At 40.1% G+C, this 18,963-nt stretch overlaps 1 protein-coding gene across 17 annotated transcripts in view; it reads left to right on the top strand.

The window, feature by feature from the left end:
• ABI1 (abl interactor 1) overlaps positions 1–18,963 on the top strand; it is a 116,550-nt gene that overhangs the window by 22,048 nt on the left and 75,539 nt on the right. For all 17 annotated transcript variants that reach the window (XM_055353324.2, XM_004049186.5, XM_019034937.4 and 14 more), the window contains exon 2: positions 15,860–16,027. In XM_055353324.2, the coding sequence (XP_055209299.1) occupies positions 15,860–16,027 (168 nt within the window). The remainder of the gene's footprint in view (positions 1–15,859; positions 16,028–18,963) is intronic.

Below are 18,963 nucleotides of genomic sequence, written 5' to 3'. Positions count from 1 at the left end.
TCAGTGAAGGATAACCTAGAAACGTGTTGAATGTTTAATTTTTGTTTCTTCCATTTATAGAACCCTATGTGTAGAACATCAATTGTTTCATAGATCAAAAACATGCTCAGTTATCCTGAGAACATTTACTTTCTCAGTCTCCGCTCTTTACCCTCCCAGTGAATTAAAATTCATGTGGTATGCAGAGTAGTTAATGATGACTTGGAGTGGTTCATCATAGAGGCCACATTAGAATTATACTTTGTTCATTTTTAGAATTATAAATGGAGGCAGTGTGGCATAGTGGCAGACCGTGGTCTTTGGGAGATGTAGTGGTTCTATTCTTCCTAGCAGTGTTATCTTGGGCAAGTTATTTAACCACTACAAATTTCTTTTTCCTCATTGTTTGCTAGGCTAAGTGGGATATTTCACTTAAAGATGTCTTTCTTGTTTACGTGTCACAGAATACATATTGCAACAGAATCCTTGTCTCCTTTTTTGTGGCCTCTGATTTCCACAATCTAGTTTATAAAACTGCAGCTGAAGTGATGTTTCTAAAGCCTGAAACTAGTCATATTTTTTCTTCCTAAAAATTCTTTAGTGTTTCCCCACTAGCCTTACAATGAAATTCACATTCCCTAAAATGCTCTCAAGGGCCTATAGTATTTCTGGAGCCTTGTGGTATATTCCACCATTGGGTCTACTGTCGTAGGCTTACTCACCTTTAAACAGATACTGTTCATTTCATTCTGCTTGGAACCGTATCCTCTGCTCTTTCCTCTTCCCTTTCCCTAAACTGATTCTGATGTTTAGAACATTAGGTAAAATGAAGTTCCCATACCTCAGGTGCATGTGAAAGATTAAGAGTTGGCCGGGTACGGTGGCTCATGCCTGTAATCCCAGCACTTCGGGAGGCCGAGGTGGGTGGATCACGAGGTCAGGAGTTCCAGAGCAGCCTGGCCAAGATGGTGAAACCCTGTCTCTACTAAAAATACAAAAATTAGCTGGGTGTGGTGGCGGTCACCTGTAATCCTAGCTACTCGGGAGGCTGAGGCAGGAGAATCGCTTGAATGCAGGAGATGGAGGTTGCAGTGAGCTGAGATTGTGCTATTGTACTCTAGCCTGGGTGACAGAGCAAGACTCTGTCTCAAAAAAAAAAAAGTAATAAGATTAAGAGTTGTGTAAAGATCAGTATGGGTGAGCTTTCATTAGTGCCTTCATCTGTGAAACCAAGATACCTGCTTAGGTTACTATGTGAAAATGCTTTGAAAACTAAGCTGGGTGTGGTGGCTCATGCCTCTAATCCCAGCACTTTGGGAGGCCAAGGCAGGTGGATCACTTGAGGCCTGGAATTTGAGACCAGCCTGGGCAACATGAGGAAACCCTGTTTCTACTAAAGATACAAAAATTAGCTGGGTGTGGTGGCACACACCTGTAATCCCAGCTACTGAAGAGGCTGAGGCATGTGAATCGCTTGAACCTGGGAGGCAGAATTGCAGTAAGCTGAGATGGATTGCACCACTGCACTCTAGCCTGGGCAGCAGAGTGAGACTCTGTTTCAAAAACAAAAACACCAGAAAAAGAAAATTAAATACTAATTATATGTAACTGTTAACAGTATTGCCGTCAAGTATTTGTAAGAAGACATCATTTCCTAATGTTTGAAGTTAAAGATTATTCTAATTGTGAATAGAATTGTGTCCCCCTGCCATCCTTATGTTGAAGCCTCAAACCCGTCTCCCCCACCATGTGACTGTATTGGAGCTAGGGCCTTTAAGGAGGTGAATATGGTTAAATGAGGTCATAAGGCTGGAGCCCTGATCCCATAGAACTAGAGTACTTATAAAAGAGGAAATGACAACAGAGATTGGTCTCTCTCTGCCATGTGAGGACACAGCGAGAAGGTAGTTGTCTGCAAGCCAGGAAGAAATCCCTTGCTAGAACCAGAACCTACTGGAACCTTGATTGTGGACTTCCTGGCCTTCAGAACTGTGAGAAAATACATTTCTCTTGTTGAAGCCATGCAGTCTGTGGTATTTTGTTAATGGCAGCCCAAGCCGACTGTATATTTAATACAGTTTAAAATATAATTGCCTTGTGGGAAAGGCAAACTAGAGCGATTTCTCAGGTAACATTTTAATGAGTAACATAACCAGCTGTAAATTACTGGACTAGTTTAGAAAACAGCCTCAGTAATTTGAGAATTACTTTAGTAGATCTTTTGTCTGTGTAACTAGGGGGTATTATTATAAATTGCTACTTTCTGGTTCAGCCAAGACCCTTTTTATGAAAGTACTTTCTCCTCCCATATAAAAGTTAAATCATTTAGGATGTATTTGGCTATAAGTAATACAACTCAGTTAACTTAAACAGTAAGGAGCATTTATTATTTCATGTAACAAATTCCAAGGTAGGAATTTAGGGTTAGAGTTAGGGTTAATTCTTCAGCTCAGTATCATCAAGGATTCACATTCTTTACATTTTCACCCTCAGTTTTGGTGGGGTGGTAGGGAGGTACTATTAGCCTTATTCTTAGTTTCCTGGTATCTGCAAGATGGTTGCAACAGAAATGTTACGTGGCTATTGTGGATCATTTGGAAAATGTCACAAGAGGGAAAGGATGAAAACATAAATCACTCATAATCCAACTATTTACATGCCTGTCTTCTCATTGTCTGGCATATTAGTTTGTACAGGTACTAATTATATCAGACAAAATTAGGTCACACTGTTTACACAAATACATGTTGTCGGTTTCCACTAAGATACTATCAAGAGGCCAGGTGCAGTGGCTCACATCTGTAATCCCAGCACTTTGGGAGGCTGAGGCAGGTGGATTGCCTGAGGTCAGGAGTTCGAGACCAGGCTGGCTAACATGGTGACACCCTGTCTCTACTAAAAATACAAAAAATAGCCAGGTGTGGTGGTGCACGCCTGTAGTCCCAGCTACTCGGGAGGCTGAGGCAGGAGAATCGCTTGAACCTGGGAGGTGGAGGTTGCAGTGAGCTGAGATTGCGCCACTACACTGCAGCCTGGGTGACAGAGCAAGACTGTCTCAAAAAAACAAAAAACAAACAACAAAAAAAGATACTATCAAGAGAATTATCCATGTCATTAAAATTCTCAGTAAAAATAGGCTGGGCACAGTGGCTCATGCTTGTAATCCTAGCAGTTTAGGAGGCTGAGGCAGGAGGATTCTTTGAGTTCAGGAGTTCGAGACCAGCCTGGGCAATGTGGTGAGACCCCAACTTTACAAAAAATGCAAAAAAAGTTAGCCAGGCATGGTGGCATGCGCCTGTAGTGCCAGCTACTTGGGAGGATCCCTTGAGCCCAGGATTTCAAGGCTGCAGTGAGCCATAATCGAGCCACTGCACTCTAGCCTGGACCCAGTCTCAAAAAAAAAAAAAATTATTAGTAAAAATATTTTTTTCCCTTCAAGTAATGGTTGTTGAAAAAGTTGGATACAGAAAAATAGAATATTAAAAATTACCCATATCTCACAACTCAGAAATAACCACTCATGTATCAATATATTTCCTTTTAGAACATTTGTGTGTGTGTGTATTTAAAATTAGGTATAGAATAATTTTTTTTTTTTTCCTTTGGAGACAGGGTCTAACTCTTTCACCGAGGCTGAAATGCAGTGGTGTGATCATGGCTCACTGCAGCCTCAACCTTCTGGGCTTAAGTGATCCTTCCATCTTAGCCTCCCAAGTAGCTGGGACCACAGGTGTGCACCACCACACCCTGCTAATTTTTAAATTTTTTGTAGAGACGAGGTCTTGCTGTGTTGCTCAGGCTGGTCTTGAACTCCTGAACTCAAGTGATCCTCCCACTTGGGCCTCACAAATTGCTGGAATTACAGGTGTGTGCCATTGTGCCTGACTAATTTTAGTTTTTTGAGGAATCTTCATATTGTTCTTCATAATGGCTGTACTAATTTACATTTCAACCAACAGGGAATGGGTATTCCCCTTTCTCCATGTCCTCTCTAGCATCTTTTATTGCCTGTCTTTTTGATATAAGCCATTTTAACTGGGGGTGAGATGATATTGCATTGTGGGTTTTTTTTTTTTTTTTTTGAGGTAGAATCTTGCTCAGTTGCCCACCTTGGAGTGCAGTGGCACTGCAGCCTCTGCCTCTCGGTTCAGGTGATTGTCGTGCCTCAGCCTCTTGAGTAGCTGGGATTACAGGTGAGTGCCACCACACCTGACTAATTTTTGTATTTTTAGTAGAGATGGGATTTCACCATGTTGGCCAGGCTGTTCTCGAAGTCCTGACCTCAAGTGATTTGCCTGCCTCGGCCTCCCAAAGTGCTGGGATTACAGGCGTGAGCTACTGTGCCCGGCTTAATTTTTGTATTTTTAGTAGAGACAGGGTTTCACTATGTTACCTAGGCTGGTCTCGAACTCCTGACCTCAGGTGATCCGCCTGCCTTGGCCTCCCAAAGTGCTAGGATTACAGGCGTGAGCCACCGTGCCTGGTCTGTTGCATTGTGGTTTTGATTTGTGTTTCTCTGATTAATGATGTTGAATATTTTTTCACATACCTGTTTGCCATTCGTATGTCTTCTTGTGTGTGTGTGTGTGTGTGTGTGTGTGTGTGTGTGTGTGTGTGTGTGTTTTGTATGTCTTGAGAAGTATCTGTCCAGATCTTTTGCCATTTTCATTTTGGATTATTTGTTTTTTTGCCATTGCATTGTATGAGCTCCTTATATATTCTGGTTATTGGTCCTGTGTCAGATGGATAGTTTGCAAATATTTTCTCCCATCTATGGGTTGTCATTTTACTTTGTTGATTGTTTCCTTTCTTGTGCAGAAGCTTTTTAGCTTTATGTAATTCCATTTGACTTTGCTTTGTTGCCTGTGCTTTTTGAGGTTGTCATTTTTATTGACTAGATGATATTCCTGTATATTAATTTTTTTTTCTTTTTTGTATTTTTGAGATGGAATCTCGCTCTGTCGCCCAGGCTGGAGTGCAGTGGCGTGGTCTCAGCTCACTGCAACCTCCACCTTCTGGGTTCAAGCGATTCTCCTGCCTCACCCTCCTGAGTAGCTGGGATTACAGGCGTGTGCCACCACGCCCGGCTAATTTTTGTTTTTTTAGCAGAGCCGGGGTTACACCATGTTGGCCAGGCTCGTCTCAAAACTCCTGACCTCAGGTGGTCCACCCACTTTGGCCTTCCAAAGTGCTGGATTACAGGCATGAGCCACTGTGCCTGGCCCCAGTATATTAATTTTTTAATAATTTGTCATTGGCTATTTAGATCTCTTCTAGTTTTTTTGGTGTTGTAAATAAAGGTGGCATGAACATCCTTGAACATACAGATTTTTTGCATTTGGCCGTTTATGTCTTTTGGGTGAATTTCTTGTAATGAAGTGTGTGTGTGTGTGTGTGTGTGTGTGTATAAATATTGTGATATACATTATCTGATTGTATTTTTGTAGTAGTACGTGAGAGTATTTGCCCAAGCTATATTCTTGATCATCATGGCTCTTGCTATATAATTCCTTTTAAGAAGAGTTAAAATTATATGAGAAGATAACTTGTTAACATGGAAGGAGTTAATGGAAGGAAGCAAATGTTTTGGACTAATAGAGCTATTTTCTATTAGTAATACTTAAGTATATAACAGATTATGTGTTGAAATGTAGTTCTTTCTAGAGCTGGGGTTTTTCAGGTTTTGCATTAAGACTGTTTTTGAAATGTAAGCCTTGTAGTACGGTGTAGGATGGTAAAAGAGTTAGTTTGGGGAAAGCGTCATTGTCTTAGGCTATAGCTGTGGTAAAACTTAAAATTTCAGAGGCTAATTATCTAGTTACTGGGAATACCCTGGGGATACAGATTGAATCGAAAAGGCTTAAAAATATTCTACATTATAGTTAAACTTGGAATTCTGTATACTGAGTAAGTATGCTAGCAGTTGATTGTTCTGTGTAGCTCTCCCGTTAAAGAAGAGAGTATGCCCCAACTGGCATTCCTGTCAGTCACAACTGTGTGACACCACAGGCAGCAGAGGCTTCCCTAGATGTTGCTGGGAATGAATGGGCTTCCAGACCTCTTAGTAGTTGCTTAAGTGGGAGGTGGTAGGGAGGGGCTGTGTTAAAGCTTATAATGAAAGGTCTCAACCTGAATTGTCGTGCAAAAAATTTATTTTTTTGCTGGATACTTGCCATAACCTGGTAGGATTTCTTTTTAGTTTTCACTTTTATTGGAATAGGCGTTCTGCTGGAGAAAATTAGTTCCTTTTAGTGGTAGCTAGGCATTGCATATATGTATGCCCTAGTCCGCATGACTCTGTACTTAATAGATTATTTGTCAGTAATGAACCAGCATTTGGCCCATGTGCTCTTTTTTCCCTGATCCTCTCATCTCTCCACAGAGTGATTATGGATTCTTCCTGGAAGGTTTCTCAGGTCTCTAACCAACCAGCCCGTTTGTTGGCCTTCAGCAAAGTAGATGTTAGTTTTTGTGTACTTCATACTGTATAAAATTATTCCTGCAACAGGTATTAAAACCTGAGATTTAAAATCCTTTCCATTGGTGTTAACATACATTATTTATTTATTTATTTTATTTTATTTTATTTTTTGAGATGGAGTCTCACTTTGTCGCCCAGGCTGGAGTGCAGTGACGTGATCTCGGTTCACTGCAAGCTCCGCCTCCTGGGTTCACGCCATTCTTCTGCCTCATTCTCCCAGGTAGTTGGGACTACTGGCGCCTGCCACCATTCCCAGCTAATTTTTTTGTATTTTTTAATAGAGACAGGGTTTCACTGTGTTAGCCAGGATGGTCTTGATCTCCTGACCTCGTGATCCACCCGCTTTGGCCTCCCAAAGTGCTGGGATTACAGGAGTGAGCCACTGCGCCCGGCCAACATACTTTATTTTTTAAAAGGCCCTTAAATTGAGAAGTGTTTCTTATATACTGTATTTCATGAATTCTAGTAACTGCCCCTCCCCTACTTAGTATCTCTGAAATTGGGAAACATTTTACAAGTAATCATGTCCTTAAAAAGTCATCAGCCAGTCAGCGGTCATGGCATATTTGTCATTGTTTGTGCTTATGTGAATTTGGTTGTTTTTCCTTGTGGCTTAACTGGATTATTGCACCCTTAACCTTTTGAACAACAAACCATTTAAGGACCATTTGAGGATAGGATAGAAGCCAAGTTTTTGTCGTAAAACATTTTTTTGACATCTTCTGGTAAAATCAATAAATTAGCTTCATCAGCGTTTGCAGAATTGGTGTTGGCAGCTTAGAAGAAAATCATGGGAAGAAAACTCTGGAAATAGCTGTGCAACGTTATTTTAGATGTTCCATTATTTGTAAGGGGAAGTTCACAGCATCAGCTATTAATATATAGTATTCTTGACACAATGTTCAATCTGAATCTAATCATGAGGAAACAATCAGATGAATCCAGGTTGTAGGATTTTTTTACAAGATACCTGGATTTAAAAAATAATTTCTATGTTTTGAAAGGAGAAAAGGGTCGGGATTGGAAGTGTGTTCTGTATTTAAGGATATGAAATAGAAATATGACTGTTAACAGCTATGAACAATCTTTGATTAGATCTTAGATCATATGGAATAAAATAAAACATATGTAAAGAGGTTTTTTTTTCCTTTGAGACAGAGTCTCGCTTTGTCGCCCAGGCTGGAGTGCAGTGGCACTATCTCGGCTCACTGCAAGCTCCGCCTCCTGGGTTCAAGTGATTCTTATGCCTCAGCCTCCCGAGTAGCTGGGATTACAGGTGCCTGCGACCACTCCTGGCTAATTTTTGTATTTTTAGTAGAGATGGGGTTTCACCATGCTGGCCAGGCTGGTCTTGAACTCCTGACCTTAAGCCATCCACCTGCCTGGGCCTCCCAAACTGCTGGGATTACAGATGTGAACCACCATGCCCAGCCACATGTTTTGTATTTTTTTTTTTTTTGGAAGTTGGAGAAATTTGGGTATAGGTTTGGATTAGAGATAAGTTAAAAGCTATAAAAGACAAATATGGTGTGACAGATGTGACATTTCTAGAAGGAATGGGAGGAGAGTTATAGACATGGAAACAAAATGGTAGAAAACTTAAAAAAATGCACATGGGACCCTTGTTTTGTTATCTAAGTGGGGTTATTAGACTGTTATCAGTCCCAGCAACTCAGGAGGCTGAGGTGGGAGGATCAGTTGAACCCAGGAGATCAAGGCTTCAGTGAGCTATGATCGTGCCACTGCATTTCAGCCTTGGGTACAGAGAAAGACACTGTCTTTAAAATTTAAAAATGGGCAATATATTTGAACATTTTATCAATGAAGAAATGGATGCTGCACAAGCACTTGAAAACATGATTTGATAGCAAAATGGAAATTAAAACCATAATGAGATACCACTATATACCTACTAGAATATTTAAAATTAAAAAGACTGACCATACCAAGTGTTGGCAAGGATGTGGAGCACTAGAATTTTCATAAGTTTCTAGTGAGAATGCCAAATAATGTTGTTTCTGTTTCTTTGTAAAATAGTTTGGTAGTTTCTTTTTCTTTTTTTTCTTTTTTTTTTTTTTTTAAAGGAGACAGGGTCTTGTTCTGTTGCTCAGGCTTGGAGTGTAGTGGTGCAATCACAGCTCATTGCAGCCTCAACCTCCCTGGCCCAACTGATCCTCCCTCCTCAAACTCCCAAGTAGCTGGGACCACAGGCATAAGCCACCAGGCCTATCTGATTTTTTATTTTTGTAGAGACAGGGTGTCACTATGTTGCTCAGGCTGGTCTCGAACTCCTGAGCTTAAGCAGTCCTCTCGCCATGACCTCCCAAAATGCTGAGATTACAGTCATGAGCCCCCATGCCCAACTGGTAGTTTCTTACAATGTTAAATATACACTTAACTTACCGTGTGACTCAGCAGTTGTATCTTTAGGTATTACCCAAAAGAAATGAAAACATACCTCCACACAAGACCGTCTACTCAAATATTCATAGTAGCCCAGAACTGGAAACAACCCAAATGTCCATCAGCTGATAAATGGAGAAACAAATTATGATACGTCCATACAATAGAATACTACTTAGCGGTAACAAGGATGAATCTTAAGGGCATTCTGCTAAGTGGAAGAAGCCAGATACAGAAGACTGTAGCTTTCAATTCTATTTATATGAAACTCTAGAAAAGGCAAAACTGTTGTGACAGAAAGGAAGTCAGTGGTTTCCAGGGTCCGGAGGATGGGGAGGGAGTTATGAGGGAAATGTTCTTTATCATGGTGGTTTTACTACTGTACCCATTTATCAAAGCACATTGAATTGTACACTGAAAATTTTAAAATTTTAATATATGCATTTTGTACTTAATATTAATGCTGACCTCCCTTCCTCATCCAAGAAAAAAATGAGGTGATCCATAGCATCCTACAAAAGTCGGTAGTGACTTTTTGGTTTGTTTTTAACTTTTTAATATTGTTATGAAGTCTTAAATGTAAACATTTTGTGTGTTTCATTCCATTGCAGTTATGATCCTCATTGATCCTTACATTGAGTCCTTTTGACATGACCCTAGAAAATTCCTTGGTGGCTTTTTTGTTTTGTTTATTTATTAAAATTGACATATGAAAATTGTGTATATTTATGGTGTACAATATTTTTTGAAATGTGCATGCATTGTGGAATGTCTAAGTTAAGCTAATAAACATACATTGCCTCACATAGTTTCTTTTTGTGGAGAACCTTAAAATTTACTCTCAGCAATTTTCAAGTATACAATATGTTATTATTACCTATAGTCACCAAATTGTAACCAGGTGCCTTTTGATACACAGCCTGTTTTAGGTGCATCACTATACGGATAATAGGCGGTGCTCCATGGCTGCTAGACAGTCTTTATTCTTAGATCTTTTCATTGGACAGAGCTGGGATATTATGATGTGATAAATACATTTTAGGTTTAAACTGGTGCTTTTTTTTTTTTTTTTGAGACAGAATCTCGCTCTGTCACCTAGGTTGGAGTGCAGTGGCGCGATCTGGGCTCACTGCAAGCTCCGTCTCCCAGGTTCACGCCATTCTCCCGCCTCAACCTCCTGAGTAGCTGGGACTACAGGCGCCTGCCACTGCGCCCGGCTAATTTTTTGTATTTTTAGTAGAGATGGTGTTTCACCGTGTTAGCTAGGATGGTCTCGATCTCCTGAGCTCGTGATCCGCCTGCCTTGGCCTCCCAAAGTGCTGGGATTACGGGCGTGAGCCACCGCACCCGGCTAAACTGGTGCTTTTAGTTTAAATCTAAAACTAAAGGATTCTTTCTTAACCTGGATTTTCTTATGTCAAAATCTGTTTTGAACCATGCCCCAAATCTCAGTTCTCAATGACATAATTAATGATTTGCTATATCCCACCCTATGCAAATAACAGTATCGGTAATAATTTCAGTACTAACACCAGCAATAAAGAGACTAAAAACAATTTCAGTTTTTCCTTCCCCTCTTTCAATTACTTTTATTCTAATGGTAAATCCTATTAAGAATGTACAATCGAATTACTGTGCTTTGAAGCCACTTGTAGAGTGGTTTCTCTCTGGTTTAGGCCACTAATTGGATGCACAGTTAGGCTCATTTGATTAATTTACCTTTACTTTGGGGTAATTCCTTTTTAAATTTAAATTTTATTTTATAATTGTGTGAATTATTTACAGGCATGCTTCTCTTTATTGTGCTTTGCTTTACTGCGCTTTGCAGACTGCGTGTTTTACAAATTGAAGGTTTCTGGCAACCTTGCATTGAGCAAGTGTTGGTGCCGTTTTTCTAAGGGCATGTGCTTACTTTGCATGTCTCTGTCATATTTTGGTAATTCTTAAAATATTTCAAACCTTTTTATTATTACTGTATCTGTTATGGTGATATTCGATGTTATTACTGTAATCGTTTTGGGGCACCACAAACTGCACTCATGTGAGATGGTGAACTTAGTAATTGTATGTTCTGACTGTACCACCAACTGACCATTCCTTCTGTCTCTCCCTCTCTTTGGGCCTCCCTATTGCCTGAGATGCAACAATATTGAAATTGGGCCAATTCATAACCCTATGTTGGCCTCTAAGTGTTCAAGTGAAAGAATTGCGTGTTTCTCATTTAAAATAAAAAACTACTAATGAGAGCTTAGCGAGGAAGGCAAGTCAAAAGCTGAGATAGGCCAAACGTTAAGCCTCTTGCTGCAAACAGTAGCTAAGTTGTGAACGCAAAGGAAAAATTCTTGAAGGACATTAAAAGGGCTAGTCCACTGAACACATGAATCATAAGAAAGAGAAAAGCTGGCCGGGTGCGGTGGCTCATGCCTGTAATCCCAGCACTTTGGGAGGCTGAGGTGGGTGGAATCACAAGGGACAGGAGTTCAAGACCAGCCTGGCCAGCATGGCAAAACCCTGTCTCTACTAAAAATACAAAAAATACCTGGGCATGGTGGCTTATGCCTGTAGTCCCAGCTACTTGGGAAGCTGAGGCAGGAGAATTGCTTGAACCCAGCAGGCAGAGTTTGCAGTGAGCCGAGATCACTCCATTGCACTCCAGCCTGAGTGACAGAGGAAGACTCCATCTCAAAAAAAAAAAAAAAAAAAACAGAAAGTGAAAAGCCTTATTGCTGATAGGGAGAAAGTTTTAGTGGTCTGGATAGAAGGTCAAACCAGGCTGGGTGTGGTGGCTCACACCTGTAATTCCCCTGCATTTTGGGAGGCGGAGGTGGATGGATCACAAGGTCAGGAGATCGAGACCATCCTGGCTAACATGGTGAAACCCTATCTCTACTAAAATTACAAATAATTATCCAGGTGTGGTGGCAGGCATCTATAGTGCCAGCTGCTTGGGAGGCTGAGGCAGGAGAATGGCATGAACCTGGGAGAAGGAGCTTGCGGTGAGCCGAGATCACACCACTGCACTCCAGCCTGGGCGACAGAGTGAGACTCTGTCTCAAAAGAAAAAAAAAAAAGAAGGCCAAACCAGGCGGGGCACGGTGGCTCACGCCTGTAATCCTTGCACTTTGGGAGGCCGAGGCTGGTGGATCATGAGGTCAGGAGATCAAGACCAGCCTGGACAACATGATGAAATCCTGTCTCTACTAAAAATACAAAAAATTAGGCAGGCATGGTGGCTCGTGCCTGTAGTCCCAGCTACTTGGGAGGCTGAGGCAGGAGAATCTCTTGAACCTGGGAGGTGGAAGTTGCAGTGAGCCAAGATTGTGCCACTGCACTCCAGCCTGAGCAACAGAGCGAGACTCCGTCTCAAAAAAGAAAAAAAAAAAAATAAAACTAGCCACAATATTCCTTTAAGCCAAAGCCTACTTCAGAACAAGGCCCTAACTGTTCAGTTCTGTGAAGGCTGAGAGAGGTGAGGTAAGAAAGCTATAGAAGAAAAGTTGGAAGCCAGCGGGTTCATGAGGTTTAAGGAAAGCAGCCATCTCTATAACGTGAAAGTGCAAGGTAAAGCAGCAAGTGCTGATGTAGAAGCTGCAGCAAGTTACCCAGAAGATCTAGCTAAGATTATCGAAGGTTGCTACACTTAATATCAGATTTTCCATGTAGACGAAACAGTCTTCTATTGGGAGAAGATGCGGTCTAGGGCTTTTACAGGGAGAGAGGAGAAGCCCATGCCTGGCCTTCAGAGGCTAGGCTGACACTCTTGTTAGGGGGGGGCTAATGCAGCTGGTGACTTTAAGTTGAATCCAGTGCTCATTTGCCATGCTGAAAATCCTAGGGCCCTTTAGAATTATGCTGAATCTGCTCTGCTTGTGCTCTTTAACCAGAACAACCAAGCCTGGATGACAGCATATCTGTTTACAGCATGGTTTAGGGAATCTTTTAAGCCAACTATTGAGACCTGCTCAGATAAAAAGATTCCATTCAAAATATTACTGCTCATTGACAGTGCACCTAGTCATCTAAGGGCTCTGATGGTGATGTATAAGGAGATTAATGTTGTTTTCATGCCTGCTAACACATACTTATTTTGCCGCCCCATAGAGTAATTTTGACTTTCCAATCTTACCATTTAAGAAATACATTTTGTAAGGCTATAGCTGCCTTAGATAGTGATTCCTCTGATGAACTTGGGAAAAGTAAATTGAAAACTTTCTGGAAAGGATTCACCATTCTGGATGCCATTAGGAACATTAGTAATTCATGGGAGGAGGTCAGAATATCAATATTAACGGGATTTTGGAAGAAGTTGATTCCAGCCCTCATGGATGATGCTGAGGGGTTCAAGACTTCAGTGGAGGAAGTAACTGCAGATATGGTGGGAACAGCAAGAGAACTAACGAGAATTAGAATTGGAGCCCGAAGAAGTGGCTGCAATCTCACAAGAAAACTTGAATGGATGAGTTGTTCCATATAGGTGAACAAAGGAAATAGTTTCTTGAGATAGAATCTACTCCTGTTGAAGACGCTGTGAACCTTGTTGAAATGACAACAAAGGATTTGGAATATTACATAAATTTAGTTGATAAAATATCGGTAGTGCTTGAAAGGATTGACTCATTAAAATTTTATTTTATTTATTTATTTATTTTTGAGACAGAGTTTTGCTCTTGTTGCCCAGGTTGGAGTACGGTGGCACGATCTCAGCTCACTGCCACCTCTGGCTCCTGGGCTCAAGCGATTCTCCTGCCTCAGCCTCCCAAGTAGCTGGGATTACAGGCACATACCACCATGCCAAGCTATTTTTTCTATTTTTAGTAGAGACAGGGTTTCACCATGTTGACCAGGCTGATCTCCAACTCCTGACCTCAGGTAATCCTCCCGCCTCAGCCTCCCAAAGTGCTGGGATTACAGGCGTGAGCCACGGCACCTGGCCAAAAAAAATTTTTTTTTCAGAGACCGGGTCTCACTGTGTTGCCCAGGCTGTCCTCAAACTCTTGGGCTTAAGCAGTTCTCCTGCCTCAGTCTCCCAACTGGCCAGGATTACAGGTACAAGCCGCCACGACACCCAGGCTTGATTTCAGTTTTGAAAGAAGTTCTACTGAGGGTAAAATGCTATCAAATATCGCATGCCATAGAGAAATCTTGTTAAAACAAAGTCAATAGATGCAGCAAATTTCATTGTTGTCTTATTTTAAGAAATTGCCCCAGCTACCCCAACCTTGAAAAATCCCACCCTGATCAGTCAGCAGCCGTCAATATGGAGGCAAAGCCCTCCACCAGCACACAAATATTAGGACTCTCTGAAGGCTCTGAAGATGGTTAGCATTCTGTTTTAGGCAATAAAGTATTTTTAATTAAGGCATGTACCTAGGTTTTTTAGACATAGTACTATCGCACATTTAATAGACTACAGCATAATGTAAACATAACTTTTATATATACACTGTCTCTAGCCAAAACCGCAGTATCTTTGCAGTGTGCCTGTATGTAGTTCCAAAGAGAAATCTGTGAAACAAGATATGCTTAAGGGATTCTATCTACTATCCATGTTTTCTCTATCCTATTTATTACCTCTCCTCCTGTATGTGATTTTTTTTTTAGTGCCAAGGTTTGTTTTTCCTTTAAACATGCATTTTCATATTTCCCTCTGTTAAGAAGTAGCATATTATACACATTTTTCCCACATTTTTTTTTCACCTTAGCAATATTCTGGAGATCATGGAGTCATGGTAACAGAGATATTCCTTGAATTCCTTGTCCTTATTATGGCAGTATAATACTCTATTGTGTGGAGATATTATAGCTTATTCAAACAGTCTCCTATTGATAGTTATATGGGTTGTTTCCAGTCTTCTGCTATTATAGATAGTGCTGCAGTGAATAACTGTGTACATATGTTTTTGTATTTTTGCCAGTGATTTTTTGAGATACATTCCTAAAAGTGAGCTTACTGGGTCAGAAAGTAAATCTATGTGTAATATTGCTGGATATCACTTACCAGTGCATCAGAGTTTTTTCTCACAGCTTTGCTGAGTGTCTTATCAGACTTTTGTATATTTGTCATTTGGGTGAGTGAGAAATAGTATCTCATATTGGTTTGCACTTGCATTTCTTTCCTATAATGAGTGAGGTTGAACATCTTTTCAGTGGTTAAGAGTGGTTCCATTGCTTTTTTGGTGAGCTTTCTGTTAGATCTCTGTTCCATTTTTTTTTCTGTGTAGAACTGGAAGGGACGTGAGACCACTTTGTTTAGTCTCTGAGTTCATGACACTGATACCTGGAGAAATAAATGATTTTCCTGAAGTTGTAGGTAGCTAGGATAGCCTTTTTTTTTCATTTTTAGATTATATGTTAGTGATATTTACTGTTTGTGGTGTAAGTTGTTGATTCCCCTTCTTACCCACCTACAGTTTGTCACCTTTTAACCTTGCTCCTCTTTGAGGAGTTCTTGCCTTCTGAGTTATCTATAGGAGTTTGGGAAGAAGGGGTGGGTAAGGAATTGGAGCACATAAGATTCACAGTAGTTTTTGTGGGGCATGATAGGCTTGAATCATCATAGATAACAAGGAAGTTGGATTTCCGATGGTGGTTAGTGGACACAGGAATATAAGGCAGATTGGATTTAGTCCATTTCATTGTAAGTGGATTGGGAGCTTGAGGCTGACAGTAAAGTCCTTATGATGTAATGCAGTGAATTGGTGATGGAAAGGGTCTAGGCAAGGAGAACCAGTTGGTGCAGTGTGTCTCTGATACTGTGACTACAGTTAGTGGCCCCTTTAGTGGATGAGCTACTCAGGAGAGAGTGGTTCCCAGCTGGCACATAGGGATTTCTGCCATGGCTTAATTCAATAGTATCCTGAGACTATCATATTGGTACAGTGAGTTTTTTTTAATTGAATTTCTCTAGTAAAATAATATAACTTTGCCTTTCTATAGAATATATATTTAATGAATGTTAATCTAAATAAGTATTTGTTGTTTTTGTTCTTATTTCAGGCTACAGACAAGAGAAAAGCTTTAGAGGAGACCAAAGCCTATACAACCCAATCTCTAGCTAGTGTTGCTTATCAAATAAATGCATTGGCCAACAATGTACTCCAGTTGCTGGATATCCAAGCCTCTCAGCTTCGGAGAATGGAGTCTTCCATCAATCATATCTCACAGGTAACAGCTTATAAAATGCTTTAAATTCAATTTAAAAAAAACTACAGCATATGCCAAAGAAGTAAATAGCCTGCATGTATGGATTTCTGACTCATCTTACTGGTGATAATCATTAACACTGTTTTAGTTTGGTAAACCTGCTGTTTTTCTTTTAGTCCTTTTTTTATCATGATAAGGTAAACATAACATAAAATTGACCATTTTAACCATTTTTAAGTGTATAATTCAGTAGCGTTAAGTACATTCACATTGTACAACTGTCACCACTGTCCTACTCTTAAGAGCTTTTCTGACGTAAAGTTATTTGTACATAAAGAACAGAATTTTTATAAGTTTTGACACACATGTATACCTATGTGACCATCAATACATTCAAGATAATGAACCATCCCCTTTCCCCCTGCCAAATTTCTTCATTCTCCTACGTAATCCCTCCCTCCTGTCCCTTGTCCTTAGGGTTTCTGTCCCTAGAGATTAGTTTACATTTTCTAAATTTTTATATAAATGGAATCATATAGTATTTACTATTTTTTTTTGGTCTGGCATGTTTTACTATGCATAATTATTTTGAGATTCATTCATGTTTTTGCATGTAAAAGTAGTTCACTCTTTTATTGCTGAGAGTTTCTGTTGTTACACATTTTGTTTATGTGTTCACACGTTGATGGAAATCTGGGTTGTTTTTAGGTTTTGGCTATTACAAATCCTATGAAAACATTTGTATGCAAATCTTTGTATGGTCATATGCTTTTATTTCTTTTGGGTAAGTACCTCTGTGCAGAATGGAGAGGTCATGTGGTAGGTGTCTGTTTCACTTTAGAAGAACCTACCAAATTGTTTTTCAAAGTGGTTATACCACTTAGTCTTAGTTTGCTGAGTGTTCTTATCAGGAATGGGTGGTGAATTTTATCAAACGCTTCTTTGCATTTGTTGAAATGATCATATATATGTGTGTGTATGTATATATATATGTCTATTAATATGGTGAATTACATTGGTTTGTGTGTGTATTAGGAATTTTTGTTTCTGTACTCTTGAGTGCTGTTGGGCTGTGGTTTTCTTGTAATGCCTTTGTCTGGTTTTGGTGTCAGTGTAATGCTGGTTTTATTGACTGTAATGGGCAGTATTCCATCTGGACCTGGAGTGTTCCTGGTGAAAAGGATTTTAACTACATATTTAATTTCCTTTGTGGATACAAGCCTATTCTGTTTATTTGTTTTTCCTTGAGTGAGCTTTTTATCTTTCTAGGAATTTAGCTATTTCACCTAAATTGACAGATTTATTTGCATAAAACATTTATAATAATCCTCCTGCTTTGTTTTTTTTTTTTTTGAGACAAGAGTCTTGCTCTGTTGCCCAGGCTGGAGTGCAATGGCGTGATCTTGGCTCTCTGCATCCTTCACCTCCTGGGTTCAAGCAATTCTCCTGCCTCAGCCTCCCAAGTAGCTAGAATTACAGGCGCTCGCCACCACGCCTGGCTAATTTTTTGTATTTTTAGTAGAGATGAGGTTTTGCCATGTTGGCCAGGCTGGTCTTGAATTCCTGATCTCAAGTGATCCACCCACCTTGACCTCCCAAAGTGTTGGGATTACAGGCTTGAGCGACAGCACCCTGCCTAATCTCTTATTTTAAAAATATCTGTAGAATCTATAATAATTTCACATTCCTCATTCTTCATATTGGTAATTGGTGTCATCTTTCTTTTTTAAACTAATCATTATGGCTAGTTTACCAACTTTATCGATATTAAAAACATCTTTGGCCTTATTAATTTTCTATTTTTTTGTTTCCTGTTGCATTGATTTCCATTCTGATCTTTATTATTTCTTTTTCTTTTCCTTACCTTGGGATTTATTTGCTCTTATTTTATACTTTTTTTTTTTTTTTTTTTAAGATGGAGTCTTGCTCTGATGCCCAGGCTGGTGTGCAGTGGCATGATCTCGGCTCACTGCAACCTCCATCTTTCAGGTTCAAGCCTTTCTTGTGCCTTACCTTTCTGAGTAGCTGGGATTACAGGTGCACCTCACCACGCCCAGTGAACTTTTCTGTATTTTTAGTAGAGGCAGGGTTTCACCATGTTGGCCAGGCTGGTCTCAAACTCCTGGGCTCAAGTGATCTGCCTGCCTTGGCCTCCCGAAGTGCTAAGATCGCAGGTGTGAGCCACTACACCCAGCCTTATTTTATACTTTATTAAGGTGAAAGCCAAGGTCATTTAATTTACTTGAGACCCTTAATCTTTTCTAACATAGGTGTTTAGGTCTGTAAATGTCCCTCTAAATAGTGTATTATTGGGAGGCCGAGGTGGGTGGATCATGAGGTCAGGAGTTCAAGACCAGCCTGACCAAGATGGTGAAACCCTGTCTCTACTAAAAATACAAAAATTAGCTGGGCGTGGTGGCGGGCACCTGTAATCCCAGCTACTCACTCAGGAGGCTGAGGCAAATTACTTCAACCTGGGAGGCGGAGGTTGCAGTGAGCCAAGATCGCGCCACTGTACTCCAGCCTGGGTGACAGAGCAAGACTCTATCTCAAAAAAAAAAAAAAAAAAAAAAGTGCATTAGCTGTATCTCATACATTTAGATATGTTATGCTTTCATTTTCATTTAGCTGAAGATAATTTCTAAGTTTGCTTTTTTATTTCTTTCTGACCCAGGGGTTATTGGAAATGTGTTGCTTAGTTTGCAAGTATTTTGGGGTTTTGCAAAGATATTTCTGCTGTTGATTTCTAATTTAATTTCTTACTGGTCAGAAAAATACACCTCATTTGATTTTTTTTCATTAAGTAGCTTTCCCCCGCAGCTTTATTGAGTTATAATTGACACAAAAATCATATATATTTAAGATGTACAATGTGATGTTTTGATATACATATACATTGTGAAATGATTACCACTATCAAGCTGACTAGCATATCTATCACCTCACACAGCTACTTT

This window comes from Gorilla gorilla, chromosome 8, assembly GCF_029281585.2.
Source record: "Gorilla gorilla gorilla isolate KB3781 chromosome 8, NHGRI_mGorGor1-v2.1_pri, whole genome shotgun sequence".
NCBI lineage: Eukaryota > Metazoa > Chordata > Mammalia > Primates > Hominidae > Gorilla > Gorilla gorilla.
This window is presented reverse-complemented; position numbering and strand designations above follow the sequence as displayed.